This window comes from Cuculus canorus, chromosome 30, assembly GCF_017976375.1.
Source record: "Cuculus canorus isolate bCucCan1 chromosome 30, bCucCan1.pri, whole genome shotgun sequence".
Classification (NCBI taxonomy): domain Eukaryota; kingdom Metazoa; phylum Chordata; class Aves; order Cuculiformes; family Cuculidae; genus Cuculus; species Cuculus canorus.
The window spans coordinates 481,733-501,258 of NC_071430.1; the positions used below are offsets into that span (position 1 = coordinate 481,733).

Here is a 19,526-nt window from a genome sequence, read left to right on the forward strand (position 1 = left end):
CCCTCAGCGCTGATTGGCTGAAGCCTCAGTCTTATTCTCCGCACCCAAGGCCCCGCCCCCTATTTCTCATTGCGAAGAGGCTCCACCCTCTCCCCGTCCATTTACCCTCCGAAGGCCACGCCCCCTCACCGCCCAGAGGCTCCGCCCTTCGATTTAAACCGCGCCCCCTTGGCTAACAGCGGGTGAGCCCTCTGCTGCTCCACTTCCGCCCCTCAGGCCACGCCCCCTCGACACTGATTGGTCTCTCCGTTAAGCCCCGCCCCTTTTCTATTGGCTGAGGCACCTCCTGCGCTGTCAGTCAAAGCTCTTCTCGCTCCTAATTGTGCAACGACGCCCCTCAATCCCTGTTCTGCCCTCTCCGCTGCTTCACTCCATGTCCCTGGAGGCCCATGGGAGAGGGGAAAGTGCCCTTTCTCCTCAAGTTTTGCCCTCAAAAGGGATTAAAGCAGCTTAAAAAGCAAAGGGCAGGAGGGGGACAGTGGGTGAGGAGAGGCCGGCGGCTCCCAAAACGCCGCCACGTTCTGCCTCAAACCCCAGTTGAGTACTAACGGCCTTTCCCAGACCTGTTGTATGGAACCCTGCGATGGGTTCGGTTGGAAGGGACCTCAATCCATTCAGTTCCAACCCTTCCATGGGCAAAGACACCTCCCACTGGATCAGGGGCTCTGAGCTCCATCCAACCCGGCCCTGAACACCTTCACGGATGGGATCCGGTGGTCCCGTTGACATCAGAATCACGGAACCACGGGACGGTTTGCATTGGAAGGGACCTCAATCCATCGAGTTCCAACCCTTCCATGGACAAAGACACCTCCCATGGGATCAGGGGCTCCAAAGCCCCATCCAACATGACCGTCAACACCTCCCGGAACGGGACAGCCACCAATGCTCTGGGCAACCTGGACATCCCCCCCCTCCCAGGAGAACATTTCTCCCTAAGATCTCACCTCAATCTCCCCTCTTGCAGCTCCAAACCATTCCCCTCGTCCTATCCCTGATCGAGAGTCCCTTCTCGGCTTTCCTGGAGATTCTTCACATCCTGGAAGCTGCTCTAAGATCTTCCTAAACCTTCTCTTCTCCAGGCTCAACAACCCAAACTGTGTCCCCCAGGAGGTTCTCCACCCTCGGATCATGTCCGTGGCCTCCTCTGGCCTCGCTCCAGCAGCTCCGTGTCCTCGCTGGGCTGAGGCCTCCAGAACTGGACTCAGAATCCAGGTTTGGTCTCTCCAGAGGGGCAGAATCACCTCCCTCGCTCCTGGTCCTGCTTCTCCTCCTACAGTCCATCCCTTCATTCCTTTATTACCTGAAGCACAAAACAGGTAATGGAAATGCTTTTATTCCAAAAATTATGAAAGAAATGGCTATAAATTACCTCAAAGATGAAGGATTGGCGTTGTCTTGGTTCTACCTGAACCTACTTCTTGCAAGGACCAGGATAATCCTTCAAGTCCAGCAAGGCTGGATCCACCACCCTTGAGAAATCAAGAGGGAAAATGTGTTCCCACAGCGCTAATGGGATTTACACTGCTAAAACTCACCAAGATTTGGGATCTGGAGACACCAAACTCCCCCAAAACGAGTCCACACCCCATTAATAAACCCATCTACGAGGTGGGACGCAACTCCCTCACCACCTACAGCGCGCAGGATTGACTTTGGGAAGAAGCCGTGGCCACACAAGATTCGTTACAGCGCTGACGAGCTAATTAGTGATTCAAGCTGGTAATTACGATTAGCAAAGAACCTTCCAGGACTGGTTTGAAGTGTCCACCTGCAGGAGAGAGGTTCACCGCTCTGGAAGGATCAACAGTGTGGGAATTGGGTTTTTCTGGGTGATAAATCTCCCCCTAACACAGAGAAGGTGGAATGTTCCGTTCCGTCTCGCTGAGCTCGGCTCGTCCAGCTCCCAATTCCAGGAGCTCAAAGAAGCATCCGATGGGCGCAGCGAGCAGGAACCTGTGCTGGAGGAACAGGACTGAGGGCAGGAGCGTTCTTTTTCTTCACGTCAACACCTAAATCTCCTGTTTCTCCTGTATAAAAGACACCGAGTCGGAGTTTTCCAGACTGGATTTGGCATCAAGCAGGCGCTTCAAGGCCAAACACGCCTTTGCCCATCAACCCATCCAGCAGGAAAGCTCCTCATCGTAGCAGGAAGACACCGTAGAGGTTGAACTCCATCTCCCTCCCTCATTTCAGGAAGGAGAATCCATTCTCAAGGCGATGACGGCTTCAATTAAGCATTCCCTGCTAATGAAGGCGAGGAAGTTGGCTCCATCCCGCCGAAGAGCAGGAAGAGGCACCGAACCTAAATAAACCGGAGAGCGGAAACATTGGGATCACAAAGTGGTTCCTCCCACGCCTCTCGCAAGCTCAGCAGGTCACCAAAAACTGAGGCGGAGTCAGGGATCATCCCGGTCCTTTTATCTCCACCCATCAAACACCTTGAAACCAAAAAAACATTTTACAAACGACACAACGCTGACACCACTCCGAGTTAAAAGGAAGAATAAAATATCCGGGGAATGTTACAGTCAGGTGGGAACCGGGTGGAACCTTCACAGCAGGAATGAAACCCCCCCCCACCCCCCCAACACCGGATTGCTGGCGTTGCCGGACGGACGCGGGGGAGCCATCGTGGCAGTTAAATAGAGAGAAATTCCAATTGCAGGGAAGAGGAGGTTCCGTCTGCCCGCAGGTGGAGCTGCACTGCTTCGAGCACACGCTCCAAAAGGAAAATCCCCTGGGACAAAGCCATCTAAAGAACAGCGACCGAACAAAACCTAGACTACGACGAGGATTCCGTTAAAAAAAAACAAAACCAAACGGCTCTTTCCCCAAATTCCCCTTCCAGGGGTAACTTCCCTGGCCGGGGCGAGTTGAGGGAACGAGAGCTCCACACGCGGGCAAAGTTCCTTAGAAACCACCCCAAACTCATCCAAGTCCTTCCTCCAGCAGACTTTACTCCACATCCTCATCCTCTTGGGCCGCAGCAGCTTCCAAGCTTTTTTCTTCTTCCTCGTCTCCTACCTCCAGGCCTTCTGCTGGCTGCTGCTCCTCTTCCTCGCGGAGAGACTGCTCGGCACGCCGGCAACGCTGCTCTTCCACCTCCATTTGGGGCTGCACCTCAGCTCCCGCCTCTGTCCCTGCTTCTCCTCGCTCCTCCTCATTTTCAGCTCCTTCCGATCCCAGGTTCTCTTCGGGCTCCTTATTTTCCTCTTCCACGTTTTCTTCCTCTGGGTTTTCCTCTTCTGGATTTTCCTCCTCATCCTTGTTTTCCTCTGCTGCTCCCTCCTCTACGTTTCCACCGGCTCCCCCTTCTCCTTCCTCATGCTCCTCTTTTTCTTCTGGATCATCCGTGAAGGGATTCTCACCCTGAAAACGAGAAGACAAACACTTGTCTGCCACGAGCTCATCTCCAACCGCTCCTCAAGGAGCACAAACCCCACAAACCCTCCCAAGTTCAGCGTTCCGGTTGTACCACCGGCAGCGGAGCGAGCAGACACCACCTCCGGAATCCAGATCTCCAACTTCTCCGGCAGAGGCTTTGCCCAACCCGTTTGGAGCTCAGGACTCCATAATCCCCACCCAGAACCCAACACATCCTCCAAAGCCACAAAATTCAGCTGAGGAACGGCCAAGAGAAGCTCCTGTGGAATTCCAAAGGCAGGGAAGCATTCCTGCAGGCTCTTGCCGAGCCGCTCGGCCCAAACCTACCTTCAGGTACCGCTCCAGCTTCTTGCTGATGAGTTTGTTGTTAAGGATGCTCCTCGCCACAACCAGCGACGACTTCTTGGATTGTTCCATCATTGCCTGCGCAGGAAGATGGAAAACCACATTCGAATTAAGTTCTGAATTCATTTTGAAGGCCGGGAATTCGGCGCAGCTCCACAGCAGGAGACGAGACCCGTTTGCATAGCTAAAACACAGAAAGGTTTATGTAATCCAGGATTTTCTGCACGTTGGGTCGAGGCAAACGGTTGCAGCTCCTTAATATCATCATCAGTGATCTCAACAGTGAGATCGAGGGCGTCCTCAGCCCGTTTGGAGGTGACCCCAAGCCCAGGGGGGCAGTTCCGCACCAGAAGGACGGGATGTCACCCAGAGGGACCTGGACAGGCTGGAGAAGTGGGGCTGGAGAACCTCAGGAGGTTCCCCGAGGCCACGGGCAAGGTCCTACCCCTGGGTCGGGGCGGTTTCCATCCAGGATGGGGGATGATGGGATGGAGAGCAGCCCTGAGGAGAAGGACTCGCGGTGCCGGTCGAGGAGAAGCTCGACGTGAGGTGGCAACGAGCGCTCGCGGCCCAGAACCCCCCCGTGTCCCGGGCTGCATCCAGAGCCGCGTGGGCAGCAGGGAGGGAGGGGATCTGCCCCTCTGCCCCTCGCCGACACCTCAGCTGGAGGAGCGGGTCCAGCTCGGGAATCCTCACCAGAAGGAGGAGATGGAGCTGTTGGAAGGGGGCCCAGAGGAGGCTCCAAGGATGCTGCGAGGGCTGCAGAACCTCCCGCCCGAGGCCGGGCTGAGAGTTGGGCTCGGTCAGCCTGGAGAAGGCTCCCAGGAGACCTTCGAGCAGCTGCAGCCCCTGAAGGGGCTCCAGGAGAGCTGCGCAGGGGCTGTTCCCAAAGGCTCGTGGGGATGGGACGAGGGGCAGCGGCGACAAACTGGAGAGGGGCAGAGTTAGGCTGGACTTGAGGAGGAATTTCTTCCCCGCGAGGGTGGGGAGCCCCTGGCCCAGGTTCCCAGAGGAGCCGTGGCTGCCCCATCCCTGGAGATGCTCACGGCCAGGTTGGATGGGGCTCAGAGCTCCTGATCCGGTGGGAGGTGTCCCCATGGCAGGGGTGGCACTGGATGAGCTTTGAGGTCTCTTCCAAACAGGTGGGGTGGAATCCCGTGGGACCAGGGTTTGGTGGCGCTGGGGTGGGCTGGATGAGCCGAGAGAGCTGTTCCAACCTTCCTAATTAATCACAGAGGACCGAGCGAAGCTCTCCCATGTTTCAGGAACCACCGGAACCCAACCCAAACCAATTCTTGCTGCTCCCACTGCAGCCAAAGCCACCGCGAGCCCTGAGCACCCACGGAACTCACCCGGCGGTTGTGGTTGTGGTCCAGTGACTTCAGGTGCTTCTGGATGATCCCATACTGCATCGGGATGAAGAGGTCACAGGCGGCGCAGTGGGCAGCCTCCACCTTCTTAATGAAATGCTCCATCCCGATGTCTGGAAAGCGAGACAAGAACGGCGTTAGAGTGAAATAACCCCGGGATTCATGGTGTGATCCAGATTTTACTCCAGGCTCCATTATAAACTCATCCCTGGGCCCACCAGAAAGCTCCATCCCCGGGGCCACCAGAATCCCACCCTTTGGCAACACCAGAAGGCTCCTCCGCTCCCGTTTTCCACCGTTTTTGACTGTTTCAGAGCCGCTGCATGCAAAGGACCTCACAGGACTTTGCAGTCCACCTTACCTTGCGTCAGATCTTGGTCCCTGTAGATCTGCTGAATGACCGCGTTGATGTCCTCAACCCCTTTCCGACGCTCTTCCGTTTTCCTGGTTTTATTAGCAACGTATTCCTGCGGGGCGGAATTATTTGCTATTAATTCTATTCTGATTTTAAGTCCGTCTCTCCAGCACATTCATCCCAACAGCCCTGGAGATCCCACCAGGTGATGTCCTGCGGGTGGCGATGCCCTTCGGCACTTTGCTCACCCGCTCTGGCCACAAAAATCTGCAGTGGGAAAGGAATTCCACAGCCCGAAAAAAGGACCTATGGGTTCTATTTGAGCTGAACGTGAGGCAGCAGTGGCCCAGGAGGCCAAGAAGGCCACCAGCATCTCGGCTTCAATCAGCCATGGGGTGGCCAGAAGGTTCAGGGAAGGGATGGTCCCCCTGAGGAGGTCTCACTTCAAATCCTGGGTTCAGGTTTGGGTTCCTCACTCCAAGAAGGACATTGAGGGGCTGGAAAACATCTGGAGAAGGGAACGGAGCTGGGAAGGGGCTGGAGAACAAGGGAAGGGGCTGAGGGATCTGAGGGGGGTTTGGGCTGGAGAAGAGGAGGCTGAGGGGAGACCTCATGGCTCTGAGCAGCTCCTGAGAGGAGGTTGTGGTGAGGTGGGCGCTGGGCTCTGCTCCCCAGGAACACGCGATGGACGGGAGGAGATGGCCTCAAGGTGCCCCGGGGAGGGGTTTAGGTTGGACATTGGGAACGATTCCTTCATGGAAAGAGTGGAGAAGGGTTGGAAGCGGCTGCGCAGGGACGTGGTGGAGTCTCCATGCCTGGAGGGGTTCAAAACATGTGGAGCTGTGGCACTTTAGGACAGGGTTTAGTGGGCTGATGGTTGGACTGGATCTCAGAGGGCTTTTCCAACCTCAACAATTCCATCATTCTATGATACAACATCCCACCAACATGACCTGTGGAGGGAGGGCTGAGCAGGAGCAGAACCTCTGATCCTTCATCCTTCATTCCCAACGCAGCGACTCACAGGGACAGTTGAGCAGCTTTCTGGCTTGTCCAAAAATCCCAACAAACCACCCCAAAACGCTTGAACCCAGGGGACAGCGACATATCCGGAGGCTCACCTGGAGGAAGTCGGCTGTCTGCTGAGGCAGCTTCGTTCCGACAAACTTGAAGTGTTCCTTATGGAATTTACTCTCCAGATGATTGTTCATCTCGTCATCGTAGAAGGTTCGGTATTTGCATAACGAACAAACAAACTGGATCCTGCGGAGAGATTCAGAGAAGAATGGAAGCGATATTGAAAGCAGTGTGTTGTGGTTCTACACGGCATCGCTTCCTCTGGATCCGCTCGAGGGATGGCAGATGAATTTAGGGCAATTTCCAACCCTTTAAGCATTTTTCCCCACAAGTTTCCCCATTTCTGTTTATGTTTTAGGATGGAGAACAAAGCAGCTTCCAGAGGAAACCATCCCAAACCCTGAAGAAGGAGGATCAGGAGGAGCGACTTGGCCGTGAGGTCGCAGTGAAGGAAGCGGAGTCGTTACCTCTCTACCATGCGATCCCGATGCCTCTTCTTCTGCCTCTCCTGCGTTTTCTTCCCCACTTGCAGTTTGCGTTTGATCTGGCTGATCTCCTCCTGGATGGTCAACGCTCCTGTGCGGTGAAAGCAGGACGAGGGGGAGGATTTCAGGCCGTCATCTCATCACGATCGAACTCCCTCAAGGAGTTGAGGCACCAACCCAACCTGGAGGTCCCACACAACCCCCCCGAAGCTGCTCCCACCCGCCGAGGCCGCTTCCCACCACAGCTCATCCATCCCAAATGTGCTTTTCCTGTGCTGGGACAGGCGGGATGAGGAGAACCCAAGGCCAACAGGCCACAACGCCACCTCCCGGCTCTTGAACTCCTCTTTCCTACTCCTGGGTTCTAAGCTTGTTAATTAGTTCCAGGTTTGATTATTTAGATCCTACCCGCTCCGATTTTTTTTTCCAGCCTGGCAGCAAACGCTGGTGATGGGACAGAGGTTGAAGAAGGGGAATTGGTTTACACCACGTATTTTTGGGACACGGGAGCCTGTCCAATCCCAGGATCGGAGTTACCGGCGGGATGGGCAGCAGGGCCCTCCCTTGCCTCTTCCCAGAGGTCTCCCTGCTTCCCTAAGCCCCCTGGGGGTATCGCAGCGTTTTTCTCCGACCAGTCCCGTCTTTCCAAGCCAAGAAGCTCCATCCCGAACAGTTTAATCAGCGTCCAAGTCCACGGCAGAGCGGGAATTCAAGCCCGGTTCCTTAAATCCCAGCTCCCCCCACCAACCTACCTTGGCCAAAAGGATCCAGCTCCTCCCTAGCAGAGATTTATCGCACTTCCTTATCCCTGAGCAGACACAAAGGATGGGATTCATCGGACTAAACGCGGACATTAGAGTCGAACTGTCCCCTTGCCCCCCGAAAGCGGGGATCTGAAAGGTCCTATCCTGAAGGACAAGGGAATCGCGGCCCTGGGAAGGGCCTCCCTGTTTCTCTCCGCTGGCTACGGGGATACAATCCCACCGGAGCGTCACCAGCTGGCACTGGGAGGACCCCGCCTCCGGTATTCCAGGGAACAGGCGGAAAGACACCTCAGCCTTCACCGGGAAGGCGTGGAGGCTCAGTTGGGGTCACCAAGACGCAAGGAACAGTGCAGCCATGAGGCAAACGGAGCTCCAAGGATGAAGGAGCCTGAACAAACTCATCGGATTTCATTGGAAATCTCTCTTCTGGCCAGGCCGGAGCGGGTTATGCTCCACGCAGAGCTTAGGAGCGCAAATGAGCCATCGCACAACTCACCTTTCTCTGAGTCTTTCCCTTCATCGTCTTCCCCTTCCTAAAAAAGTAACGTCAGGAAGTTAAAACCATCCAGAGAAAGCGCCTGGAGGCTGGATTGAGGCCTTCACCCTGTCCTCACAACCACCCCAGGCACTCGGAGCGCCCTTTGCCACCGGATCTGGCTGCTCCTCGCTCCCCCGGCACAGGGAATTGCTCAGGAGATGCTTCCACAGCTCCTGCGGGTCTCGCATCCGAGATCTCCCTCCACCAAAAGCTGAAGGGAACTGGTGAGAGGGCACCCACAAGGCCCCGCCCGCAGGGATCCACACATTCCTGGCTTCGGGATTCTCCACCTCACAGGGAATTTGGGCGTTTTCCCCGACTCGAATCTCTGCGTGTGGCTATTGTACCGCATTTCGACACCGTTGGGCATCTCACAGCGATGCCGCGGCCTCTGGGTGCAGCTGGGAACACGCCGTACCGCCCACGATTCCCTCGCTGACACATTCCACTTCCACCCTCTCCCTAAACCTTCTCCCACTGCCTTCCTTTGGGAATAACACGGGAGTCCAAGCCCTGCCCTCATCGCCTCCAACCACACCGACAGCCTTTTAGCACGACAGAAAGGTTTGCAGGGGTTACTTACCCCTCTGGAGCCCTCTCTTTCCTCTTTTTCTCCCGATTCTCCTTCCGTTCCCTCCTCTGAAAGACACGGAAGCGTCAGCAGAAAAGAAAGAACCAGGCACTAAGTTTTCCCGACACATTAAACACGCGACAAAGCACAATGGCTCTGCTGGAAATGAAGCCAACGGCAGCATTCTCTCGCTCCCAAGGGCCGCAAAGCCGTTCCGCTCTCACCGTTGTCGGAATCGGAGTTATCCGAGCCATCCGTCTTGGCCGCTTTGCTGTCAGGTTCATCGGAGCTGTTTGTCTGCTTCCGCTTCTTCACGATAGGATCTTTTTTGAGTTTCTTTTTCTGGGGCTGCGAGGGAAGAGCAAGGTTCATTCCTGCAGTGGGAACAACGCCTCCTTTTCCTCAGTTTTAGCGAGTTCAGCCGCCTGCGTTGCATTTCCGACGGGCAGAGCCCATCAGGAAGGGCAGAATCCCCACATCTCTGCCCCATAACGCAGGAGACAGAGCTGAGAAAGACACTATTTTTCCCCCAACTTCGGATTGTTGGGATTAAAACACCCCACGTAGAACTATTGTCTCCATCTGCTCCGGAGAACACGTGCTACAACATCACTACCAAAGAGAATTCCATATTATCGCTTCCTAGAGGATATTTTGGAGCCCATCGCGGCAGGCCACGCGGATTGGTTGGGAAACAACCCGAATCCAAGGCCAGCAGGTGGGGGGATATCGCCCAAACACTTACTTTAAAATCCGAATCCCACGTTTTCCAGTTTCTCCTCATCCGCTGTTTCATCATTCCTCCTCCGTAGCGCATATTTCCCGAGAAACCTCGCATTCCCTGGAACATGCCGTGTTCTGGGATAATGTTGTGGGAGAAGAGGGAAGGGAGCCTGGAGGAGCCGTGGTGGCCAAAGCCTCGCGATCCCATCGACGGCGGCGGCTCGTTCCACTGCCCGCCCACGCGCCCGGGGTACGATCTGTTATTGCGTCCGTCTCTCCCCCAGTTCTGGCCTCGTTGGCCAAAGTTATCCCGAGCTCTGTTCTGGTAGTGATCCCGGCGGTTGTCATAGAAGTTGTCATAGTGACCTTCGTAGGTGTTCTCGTCATGTTCGGACTCGCTGTAGTCGTAGCCGGAGCGGTAAAGGTCACGATCGTTCATGGAAGACCGAGAGTCGTAGGATTCGTAGGAGTCGTATCTGCAAAAGAAGAGGTGGCAGAGGTCAGGAAAGCAAACCCTTCGGAATGGGCTCTTCTGGTTACGTTCTGGTGAGCTCGGGGTGGGATGGGACACAGAGTAGAAGAAGAAACCAAACACTTCGGAACAGACTCTTCTGGTTATGTTCTGGTGGGCTCAGGGTGGGGCAGGACACGGAGCAGCAGAAGAAACCAAACCCTCTGGTTATGTTCTGGTGGGCTCGGGGTGGGATGGGACACAGAACAGCAGAAGAAACCAAACCCTTTGGAATGGACTCTTCGGGTTATGCTCAGCGTGGGACAGAACACGGAGCAGAAGAAACCAAACCGTTTGGAACGGACTCTTCGGGTTATGCTCAGTGTGAGACAGAACATGGAGTGCCAGAAGAAACCAAACCGTTTGGAACAGACTCTTCGGGTTATGCTCAGTGTGGGACAGAACATGGAGTGCCAGAAGAAACCAAACCCCTCAGAATGGACCCTTCTGGTTATGCTCTGGTGGGCTCAGTGTGGGTCAGGAGCAGCAGAAGCTGGTGACGGAGCCTCCAGTTCCAGCAGTGGAGGAACCAGAGACCTTTGGAAGGGGGAAGCCCAGACGCCAGGGAACCCCTCAAGGTCTTCCAGAGCCACCGGAATACTTGAAGAGAATTCAAACCTGACCCCATTCCCACAGATCTGCTTCAAAAGGAGCTTTGGAAGCACCCAGAGCAAACCAAGAGCTGCTCATCCTCGCAGTGAGCTCCACCTGATCCGATAACACCTCAAAGAGCAGCACGCTTTACTCCTCAGCTACTCCAGGACTTACTCCCGACCCATCCCACCCCATTCCCACATGGAATGCACTCATTAAGGACCCGGTTTCTCCAGCTGGAAAACCAACACTCAGTTGATTTAAATCCATTTTTTCCTCTTGGAAACACAGCCACGGAGGGTTTGTAACTTTACTCGTGCCGGACTAAGTCTCATCAAAGCGCAACCGCTCGCCACCGCGCTTCCAGAGCACGGAGATGGGAATCAGCAAGGAGGAAAGATGTTATCCCAGCTCCAAGGTCAGAGGGAAGTCAGAGAGGCTGAGCTAGACAATCAGGTCAGGCTTCAGCCCCCGGAGGAGCCGCCCGTGTCCGGTTACGGCTGCACCAGAGCTGCTGGAGGGCGAGCAGCTCCTCTCCCACTCGGTTACAGCAGTTAACTTCTCAGACAATCACCAGGTTGGAAAAGACCTCTTGGATCATCGAGTCCGACCATTCCATCTGCCACTAAACCATGTCCCTGAGCACCATCTTTTAAACCCCTCCAGGGATGGGGACTCCACCACCGCCCTGGGCAGCCTCTGCCAGGGCCCCACGACCCTTTAGGTGACAAATCTTCTCCTGATGTCCAGTCTGAGGCTCCCCTGGCGCAGCCTGAGGCCGTTCTCCCTTGTCCTGTCCCTTGGGAGAAGAGCCCAGCATCCACCAACACCCTTCTTTCAGGAGAGCAATAAGGTCTCCCCTCAGCCTCTTCTCCAGGCTAAACACTCACTAAGTTCTCCAGGGCCTTCACCAGCTTCGTTGCTCTTCTCTGGACGCTCCAGAACCTCAACATCCTTCTTGGAGTGAAGGATCCAAAACTCAACTCGGTATTCGAGGTGTGGCGTCACCAGCGCCGAGTCCAGGGGCAGAATCCCTGCTGGCCACGCTGTCTCTGATCCAAGCCAAGATGCTCTTGGCCTTCTTGGCCACTTGGGCCACCGCTGGCTGACGTTTAGTTGGTGTCAACCACCCCCTCCAGGTCCTTCTCCTCCAGGCAGCTTTCCAGCCGCTCTTCCCCAAGCCTGGAGCTGCTCGGGGTTGTTGTGTCCCAAGTACAGGACCCAACATTTGGCCTGGTTGAACTTCATGCCCAAAATGATGCTTGAAAGGACAAGAAATCACTTGAGAAACCTCTTCCAGCGCAGTTAAACTGAGCAAGCGCCTGAGATAAAGTGATTTCATAGGGGAACACAGCACCTCGTTCCGTAGGAGAGCTTTGACCCCGTGGGAACACCAAGTCTTGGCTCCTGGTGTGCCCATCAATAAAAGGGAAATATTTGGGGCCAGAATCCTGGTTATTGGTGTTTAACCACGGAAAGAGATCAGCCAGGAGCCGGTCGTGCCATAGAGCGGAGCGTCTGCTGCGCCACTGGCCACAAACCCTCAGAGGAGCAGCAGAACTCAACCAATTAAGCCAAATCAGTGATTTAAATTCAGATTAGGTATGAAGTTGTGCCTTCATTTTTGAAGCAACCGCTCTGGAAGTGTGCAAGCAGCTCCTGAGAACATTCCTTACAACTCTGACTTGACTGAAGCATCCCAAATCCCTGCCGCCGCTGCAAAATGCTGCATTTTAGTCCAAAATTTGCTCTTTTTTTGGCAGGATATGGATGAAAACTTGGCATAAAATCGGATTCGAGTTCCAGCAGGCGAGAGGATGGGGCTGAGCCGCTCCAGACGCTCAACTCAGCCCAGGAAAACGCTAAGAATGAACCAAACCGAGCAGTGATGACTCTTCCGCTCGTTCCCGCAACTCGCTGCGCACTCACCTGTCTCCACCGGATCCGTAGTGTCCTCCCTGCATGGTATCCGTGTCCATGTGTGACATCATGTCCAACCGCTGGTTCATTTTGGCAATGACAGCGTCACCGCCTGAGCCATCGGGGTTCATATCCATGTCCGAGTTGGCCATTTCCCAAGAGTTTGAAGCAGCCATACCGTAGCCATAATTCCCCGAGTTATCCTGCCCGTATCCATAGCCGTAACCGTAACCCTCGTAACCTGGAACGAGAAAAATCAGAGAACTGGGTTTATTTCCAGCTATCCGGCTTCGCTAATGCTTTAATTCCAATTCAGATGGAGTTAAAATAAAGCTGAAATTTCTATTTAAAGCACCTAAAACTTTGATCCTTTGGACTCGTGAAGGTTTGAGGAAACTATTTGCTGAAATCCCAAACCGCACGGCCTACTCCGGGGAGGAATAAACACAGACAAGGCAGAGCCACCCTAAAATCTTTTGTGGGATGACAGAACCGTTTATAACTGGTTTCCCATTTGATGTGAAGCAGTCGGGAGCGAGACAGACGCAGCTCCGATGCAGGAGCTGCTTTATAACCCCTTATATCACACGGAATGAGCCGACAGCTCGCGCCTGTCCTTCGCAAAGAGCGTAGCCATGCTCTGAGGGCAAAACTGCCTCCAGCACGGCCTTTCCCACCCATTTAGTATCAAGAAACAATGAAGAAGCTTCTCCTTTGGCTAAAGAGGCCAAATCTGTTACAAACAGAATAAAAACACCGCAGGAATAATGCACGAGGCTAATTAAAAGCTTAAAAATGAGGTTTTTCTCCCTCTTGACCTCTTCTTTGGTGCAGGCGGGGAGGGAGTTTGCATCCTGCTGTCTCTCGGTTTACATCCTCTCCTGCACAAACTTCGCTCAGGTATTCCAAATTGTAAACGCCTTTTTTTGTGGAGAAAACGACTCCCAAAAGCGAACATTCTGCCCCTAGAACGCTTTTGCTGTGCAACCACTTACAGAAAGAAACCGAGTTTTCTGTTGGTTACAACAAGTTTTAAGAGAAAAGGAGGAAATCGTGGCGAAAGAGAGGCTACAGGACAGCAAATGTTCGTTTCTGACCTCACACGTCTCCCTCAGGGACGGGAAACGCATCCCAAGTGGAAGGGAATAAATGAATCTGTCAGAAATTACTGTGGTTTGTACCGTACTTGCCTCTGCTCGTCCCCGAGTTCCAGTCTCCATAACCTAGAAAAGAGGAGAAAGCAATTAGAAACAAGGTTATCGTTATCACAGCAGCGCCGGGCAGAGAGATCCGAACATCTAAACGGAGCAACGGCCCCAAAATTCCCAAGTGTTGCACCAAACAGGGAAGGAATCGGACCCCGCTGTTGCCCTGCAGGGCCCTAACGCTCTCCGCTCATCTCCTTCAAAAAGCAGGTTTGAATTCCAAGCTGAGCTCCCAGCAAGGATTTCCACAACAAAGTATTTTGGGAGCAGAGGCAAAGCAACTGGGAAGAGGTGAGGGAATAAACCCTGCTCCGATCAACGCCCGGAGAGGAGAGCGGGACAGGGAAGCTTTAATCCTGACTTTCAGACGCTCTTCGTGGTGAAACGCGTCTCGACAGCACTGCTGCCCTTTGTCCTTGCAGGAAAACAACTGGAAGATGCAGGAATTGGGATGGAAAGATGAGATCCTGACGAGCTCCGGCCGGGATGCCGACATCCCATACTCCCCAGGCAAGAAAACATTGCCCCAACGTTAATTTTCTAAGGAATCCCAGCCTCGTTAGCCGGGTGGGTGCACACACCATGTCCCTTCACACCGATCCCTGTGGACGCTGTGGAGGGGTGATGTGACAGTGAAGGTTTGTGATTTCCTCCTCAATGAAAGCTCCTCTTCCCACAAAAAGGTTATTAACGGCCTTTCTCGCACCCCAGCGTCACCGTCACCGCTTGGACTGCTCCCAACCAAAGCGGCTGATGCCGATCGTATCCCGCACCCACCAGGGAGGACAAGACCGGAGAGATTTAATGGACAAAAAGGCAAATTCCCTGCTAAAGGCAAGGAGCAAAGTGACCGGGGCAGAGAGGAGAGGTTCCTCCTGAGCTGCCACCACCAGGCAGCAATTAGAGGGCACCTCATTAGGCTTAACGACAAGAGAGATCGGCTTTCATATAGTCATGGAGTGATCGGAAGAGACCTCAAATCCCACCCAGTTCCAACCCTGCCATGAGCAGGGACACCTCCCACTGGATCAGGGGCTCTAAGCCCCATCCAACCTGGCCTGGAACCCCTCCAGGGATGGGGCACCACCACTGCTCGGGGCAACCTGGGCCTCCCCACTCTCTCAGGAGAACACTTCTCCCCAAGATCTCATCTCAATCTCTCCTCTTTCAATCCAAAACCGTTCCCCTCATCCTATCCCTGATCCAGAGCCCCTTCCCAGCTTTCCTGGGGCCTCTTTCTACACTGGAAGCTGCTCTAAGGTCTCCCTGAACCTTCCCTCCTCTCCAGGCTCAACAACCCCAACCCTCCCAGCCCTCACGGCCCTGAACCCCCGCCTCAGGCCCCAGTTTTCTCCCCTCCCAAGCCTGTTTTGCCCCTCAACCCCATTCCTCTCTCAGGGCCCCATTTATCCCCCCTATCACCCCCTTTTCTCTCCCTCAAGGCCCCTGTTTCTCTCAGGGCCCCATTTATCCCCCCTATCACCCCCTTTTCCCTCCCTCAAGGCCCCTGTTTCTCTCAGAGCCCCATTTATCACCCCTATCACCCCCTTTTCCCTCCCTCAAGGCCCCTGTTTCTCTCAAGGCCCCATTTATCCCCCCTATCACCCCCTTTTCCCTCCCTCAAGGCCCCTGTTTCTCTCAAGGCCCCATTTATCCCCCCTACCACCCCCTTTTCTCTCCCTCAAGGCCCCATTTATCCCCCCTATCACCCCCTTTTCCCTCCCTCAAGGCCCCTGTTTCTCTCAGGGCCCCATTTATCCCCCCTACCACCCCCTTTTCTCTCCCTCAAGGCCCCATTTATCCCCCCTATCACCCCCTTTTCTCTTCCTCAAGGCCCCTGTTTCTCTCAAGGCCCCATTTATCCCCCCTATCACCCCTTTTCCCTCCCTCAAGGCCCCTGTTTCTCTCAGGGCCCCATTTATCCCCCCTATCACCCCCTTTTCCCTCCCTCAAGGCCCCTGTTTCTCTCAGGGCCCCATTTCCCCCCTCAGCCCTATTTCTGCCCCCCCCTTTCAGCCCCATTTCTCCCTCCCAGGGCCCTGACCCTCTCTCTCAGGGCCCCATTTCTTCCTCCTCCAGGCCCTGTTCTTCTCTCAGGCCGCCATTCCCCACCCTGAGCCCCATTCCTCTCTCAGGCTCCCATTTCTTCCCCCACCCTGGCCCCTTTTCCCCCCCACACCCCATTTCTCCCCATTCAGTCCCATTTCCCCCCCACAACCTCTGTTTCCCCCCACAGAGCCCTGTTCCTCCCCCTTCAGCCCCATTCCTCCCTCAGGGCTCCGCTTCCCCCCATTTCAGCCCCATTCCTCTCTCAGGGCTCCGTTTCTCCCTGTCCCGTCCCTTTTCAATCCCGTCAACCCCGTTCCCCTCTCCCCAGACCTCTATTCCTCTCTCAGGGCCCCACTTCTCTCCCTCAACCCCATTTCTCCCCCCCCCTCAGCAACATTTCTCCCTGTCCCCTCCAGTTTCTCCCCGCCAGGGCCCCGTTCCTCCCCCCTCAGCCCCATTTCCCTCCCCGCCCCTCAGCCCCATTTCTCCCCCCCTCAGCAACATTTCTCTCCCCTCAGTCCCATTCCTCTCTCAGGTCCCCGTTCCTCCCCCCTCAAGGCTCCATTTCTCTCTCAGGCTCCCCTTTCTCCTCCTCAGGGCCCCGTTCTTCTCTCAGGCCCCCGTTTCTTCCCTCTTCAGTCCCATTTCCCCCGGCAAAGTCCCATTCCTCTCTCAGCGCCCCATTTCCCCACTCCTCAACCCCATTTCCCCATCCCATCATCCCCATTTTCCCTCCCTCAACCCACTTCTTGCCCCCTCAGGGCCTCATTCCTCTCTCAGGGCCCCATTTCTCCCTCCTCAGCCTCATTCACCCCCTCAGAGCCCCATTTCTGCCTCCCTCAGCCCCATTTCTGCCTCCCTCAGACCCCCACTCATCCCCTCAGACCCCCATTCCTCTCTCAGGCCCCCATTTCCTCCCCTCTCAGTCCCATTTCTCCCTCCTTCAGCCCTATTCATCCCCTCAGACCCCCATTCCTCTCTCAGGGCCCCATTTCTCCCTCCTCAGCCCCATTCACCCCCTCAGAGCCCCATTTCTGCCTTCCTCAGACCCATTTCTGCCTCCCTCAGACCCTCACTCATCCCCTCAGGGCCCCATTTCTCCCTCCTCAGCCCCATTCACCCCCTCAGAGCCCCATTTCTGCCTCCCTCAGACCCCCACTCATCCCCTCAGACCCCCATTCCTCTCTCAGGGCCCCATTTCCTCCCCTCTCAGCCCCATTTCTCCCTCCTTCAGCCCTATTCATCCCCTCAGACCCCTACTCCTCTCTCAGGGCCCCATTTCCTCCCCCCTCAGCCCCATTTCTACCTCTCTCAGACCCCCATTCCTCTCTCACGGCTCTGTTTCTCACCCCCTCAGCCTCATTTCTCCCCGCCTCGGGTCCCCGTTCCTCCCCCTTCAGTCCCCGTTCCTCTCCTTTCAGTTCCCGTTCCTCCCCCTTCAGTCCCCGTTCCTCTCTCAGCCCCATTTCCTCCCACCTCAGCCCCATTTCTCCCCCCCTTCAAAGCGCCAAATCCTCTCTCAGTCCTCCCCGGCCCGGTCCGGCCCCGCCCCGCCGCCATCTCCCCTCACCCGCGAAGCCGCTCATGATGGCGGCGCCCCCGCTCGGTAACGGCGCCGCGCCGGCCCCGCCCCCCCCAAACCGTGTCCCTATTGGTCTCCCGACCCCGCCCCTCGCGCGCTCTCATTGGCCGTCGCTCCGCGCTCCCCTCGCTTCCATTGGCTGAAAGAGCTGTCAATCAAAGCGCGGCACGCGCCCTCTTTCCTCAATGGGCTCCGCGGCGCCGCGCGATGATTGGTCGGCGGACGGAGAGGGGGCGGAGCCAAAGCCGCTCTGTGCTGTGATTGGCCCGGTGGGGCGGGGCCAAAGCCGCTCTGCGCTGTGATTGGTTCTATGGGGCGGGGCCAAAGCCGCTCTGATTGGTCACAGGCGCGCGGCTCAGCCTATAGAGAGCCGGATCGGCCTCGGCGGCCGCTGCTATTGGCGGAATCGGCGCAGGCTCCGCCCCCGCGTGAGGCCCCGTGGTTGGACACACACAGACCCCCCCCGAGCCGCTGTGGCTGCGGAGGGGACACATCCTGACCCGCTGTCCCCTCCTCCCGGGGCACAGGGACACATCCCGACCCCAATGTCCCCTTTCCAAGGGGACACATCCCGACCCCAATATCCCCTTTCCATGGGGACGCGGCCTCATCCCGACCCCAATATCCCCTTTCCATGGGGACACGGCCTCATCCCGACCCCAATATCCCCTTTCCAAGGGGACACGGCCTCATCCCGACCCCAATATCCCCTTTCCAAGGGGACACGGCCTCATCCCGACCCCAATGTCCCCTTTCCATGGGGACACGGCCCCATCCCGACCCCAATATCCCCTTTCCAAGGGGACACGGCCTCATCCCGACCCCAATGTCCCCTTTCCATGGGGACACGGCCTCATCCCGACCCCAATATCCCCTTTCCATGGGGACACGGCCTCATCCCGACCCCAATATCCCCATTTCCATGGGGACACGGCCTCATCCCGACCCCAATATCCCCTTTCCATGGGGACACGGCCTCATCCCGACCCCAATATCCCCTTTCCATGGGGACACGGCCTCATCCCGACCCCAATATCCCCTTTCCATGGGGACACGGCCGCATCCCGACCCCAATATCCCCTTTCCATGGGGACACGGCCCCATCCCGACCCCAATATCCCCTTTCCATGGGGACACGGCCTCATCCCGACCCCAATATCCCCTTTCCATGGGGACACGGCCTCATCCCGACCCCAATATCCCCTTTCCATGGGGACACGGCCTCATCCCGACCCCAATATCCCCTTTCCATGGGCACACGGCCCCATCCCGACCCCAATATCCCCTTTCCATGGGGACACGGCCGCATCCCGACCCCAATATCCCCTTTTCCATGGGGACACGGCCGCATCCCGACCCCAATATCCCCTTTTCCATGGGGACACGGCCGCATCCCGACCCCAATATCCCCTTTCCATGGGGACGCGGCCTCATCCCGACCCCAATATCCCCTTTCCATGGGGACACGGCCTCATCCCGACCCCAATATCCCCTTTTCCATGGGGACACGGCCCCATCCCGACCCCAATATCCCCTTTCCATGGGGACACGGCCTCATCCCGACCCCAATATCCCCTTTTCCATGGGGACACGGCCCCATCCCGACCCCAATATCCCCTTTCCATGGGGACACGGCCTCATCCCGACCTCAATGTCCCCTTTCCATGGGGACACAGGGACACATCCTGACCCCCATATCCCCTTTCCATGGGGACGCGGCCTCATCCCGACCCCAATATCCCCTTTCCATGGGGACACGGCCTCATCCCGACCCCAATATCCCCTTTTCCATGGGGACACGGCCTCATCCCGACCCCAATATCCCCTTTTCCATGGGGACACGGCCTCATCCCGACCCCAATATCCCCTTTCCATGGGGACACGGCCTCATCCCGACCTCAATGTCCCCTTTCCATGGGGACACAGGGACACATCCTGACCCCAATATCCCCTTTCCATGGGGACACGGCCTCATCCCGACCCCAATATCCCCTTTCCAAGGGGACACGGCCTCATCCCGACGCAGTTATCCCCATATCCCAGGACACAC

The 19,526-nt window shown here is 56.2% G+C and overlaps 1 protein-coding gene across 2 annotated transcripts; it reads right to left on the reverse strand.

Annotated features, from left to right (window-relative positions):
- Positions 1-1,155: 1,155 nt before the first annotated feature.
- On the reverse strand, positions 1,156-17,547 carry AKAP8L (A-kinase anchoring protein 8 like). 2 transcript variants are annotated; one of them, XM_054051911.1, is made up of 13 exons: positions 17,465-17,547; positions 13,831-13,863; positions 12,650-12,881; positions 9,638-10,091; positions 9,117-9,240; positions 8,905-8,960; positions 8,280-8,316; positions 7,002-7,110; positions 6,579-6,720; positions 5,464-5,569; positions 5,085-5,215; positions 3,715-3,810; positions 1,158-3,372 (listed from the first exon to the last, which is right to left on the reverse strand). In XM_054051911.1, exons 1-13 carry the CDS (start codon positions 17,478-17,480, stop codon positions 2,959-2,961), a joined length of 1,950 nt encoding a protein of 649 aa, XP_053907886.1. In that variant the 5' UTR covers positions 17,481-17,547; the 3' UTR covers positions 1,158-2,958. The 2 variants fall into 2 exon arrangements, with proteins under 2 accessions (XP_009555553.2, XP_053907886.1); XM_009557258.2 differs by lacking the exon at positions 17,465-17,547 and having other exon boundaries at positions 1,156-3,372; positions 13,827-13,863.
- Positions 17,548-19,526: the final 1,979 nt, after the last annotated feature.

Excerpts from the sequence above, each read along its gene's own strand:
- AKAP8L (XM_054051911.1), bottom strand. Across the intron at positions 5,570-6,578 it reads AGACAGCCGACTTCCTCCAG|GAATACGTTGCTAATAAAAC; the intron begins GTGAGCCTCCGG and ends TCCGCCCCGCAG. Across the intron at positions 3,373-3,714 it reads AGCTGGAGCGGTACCTGAAG|GGTGAGAATCCCTTCACGGA; the intron begins GTAGGTTTGGGC and ends TCTCGTTTTCAG.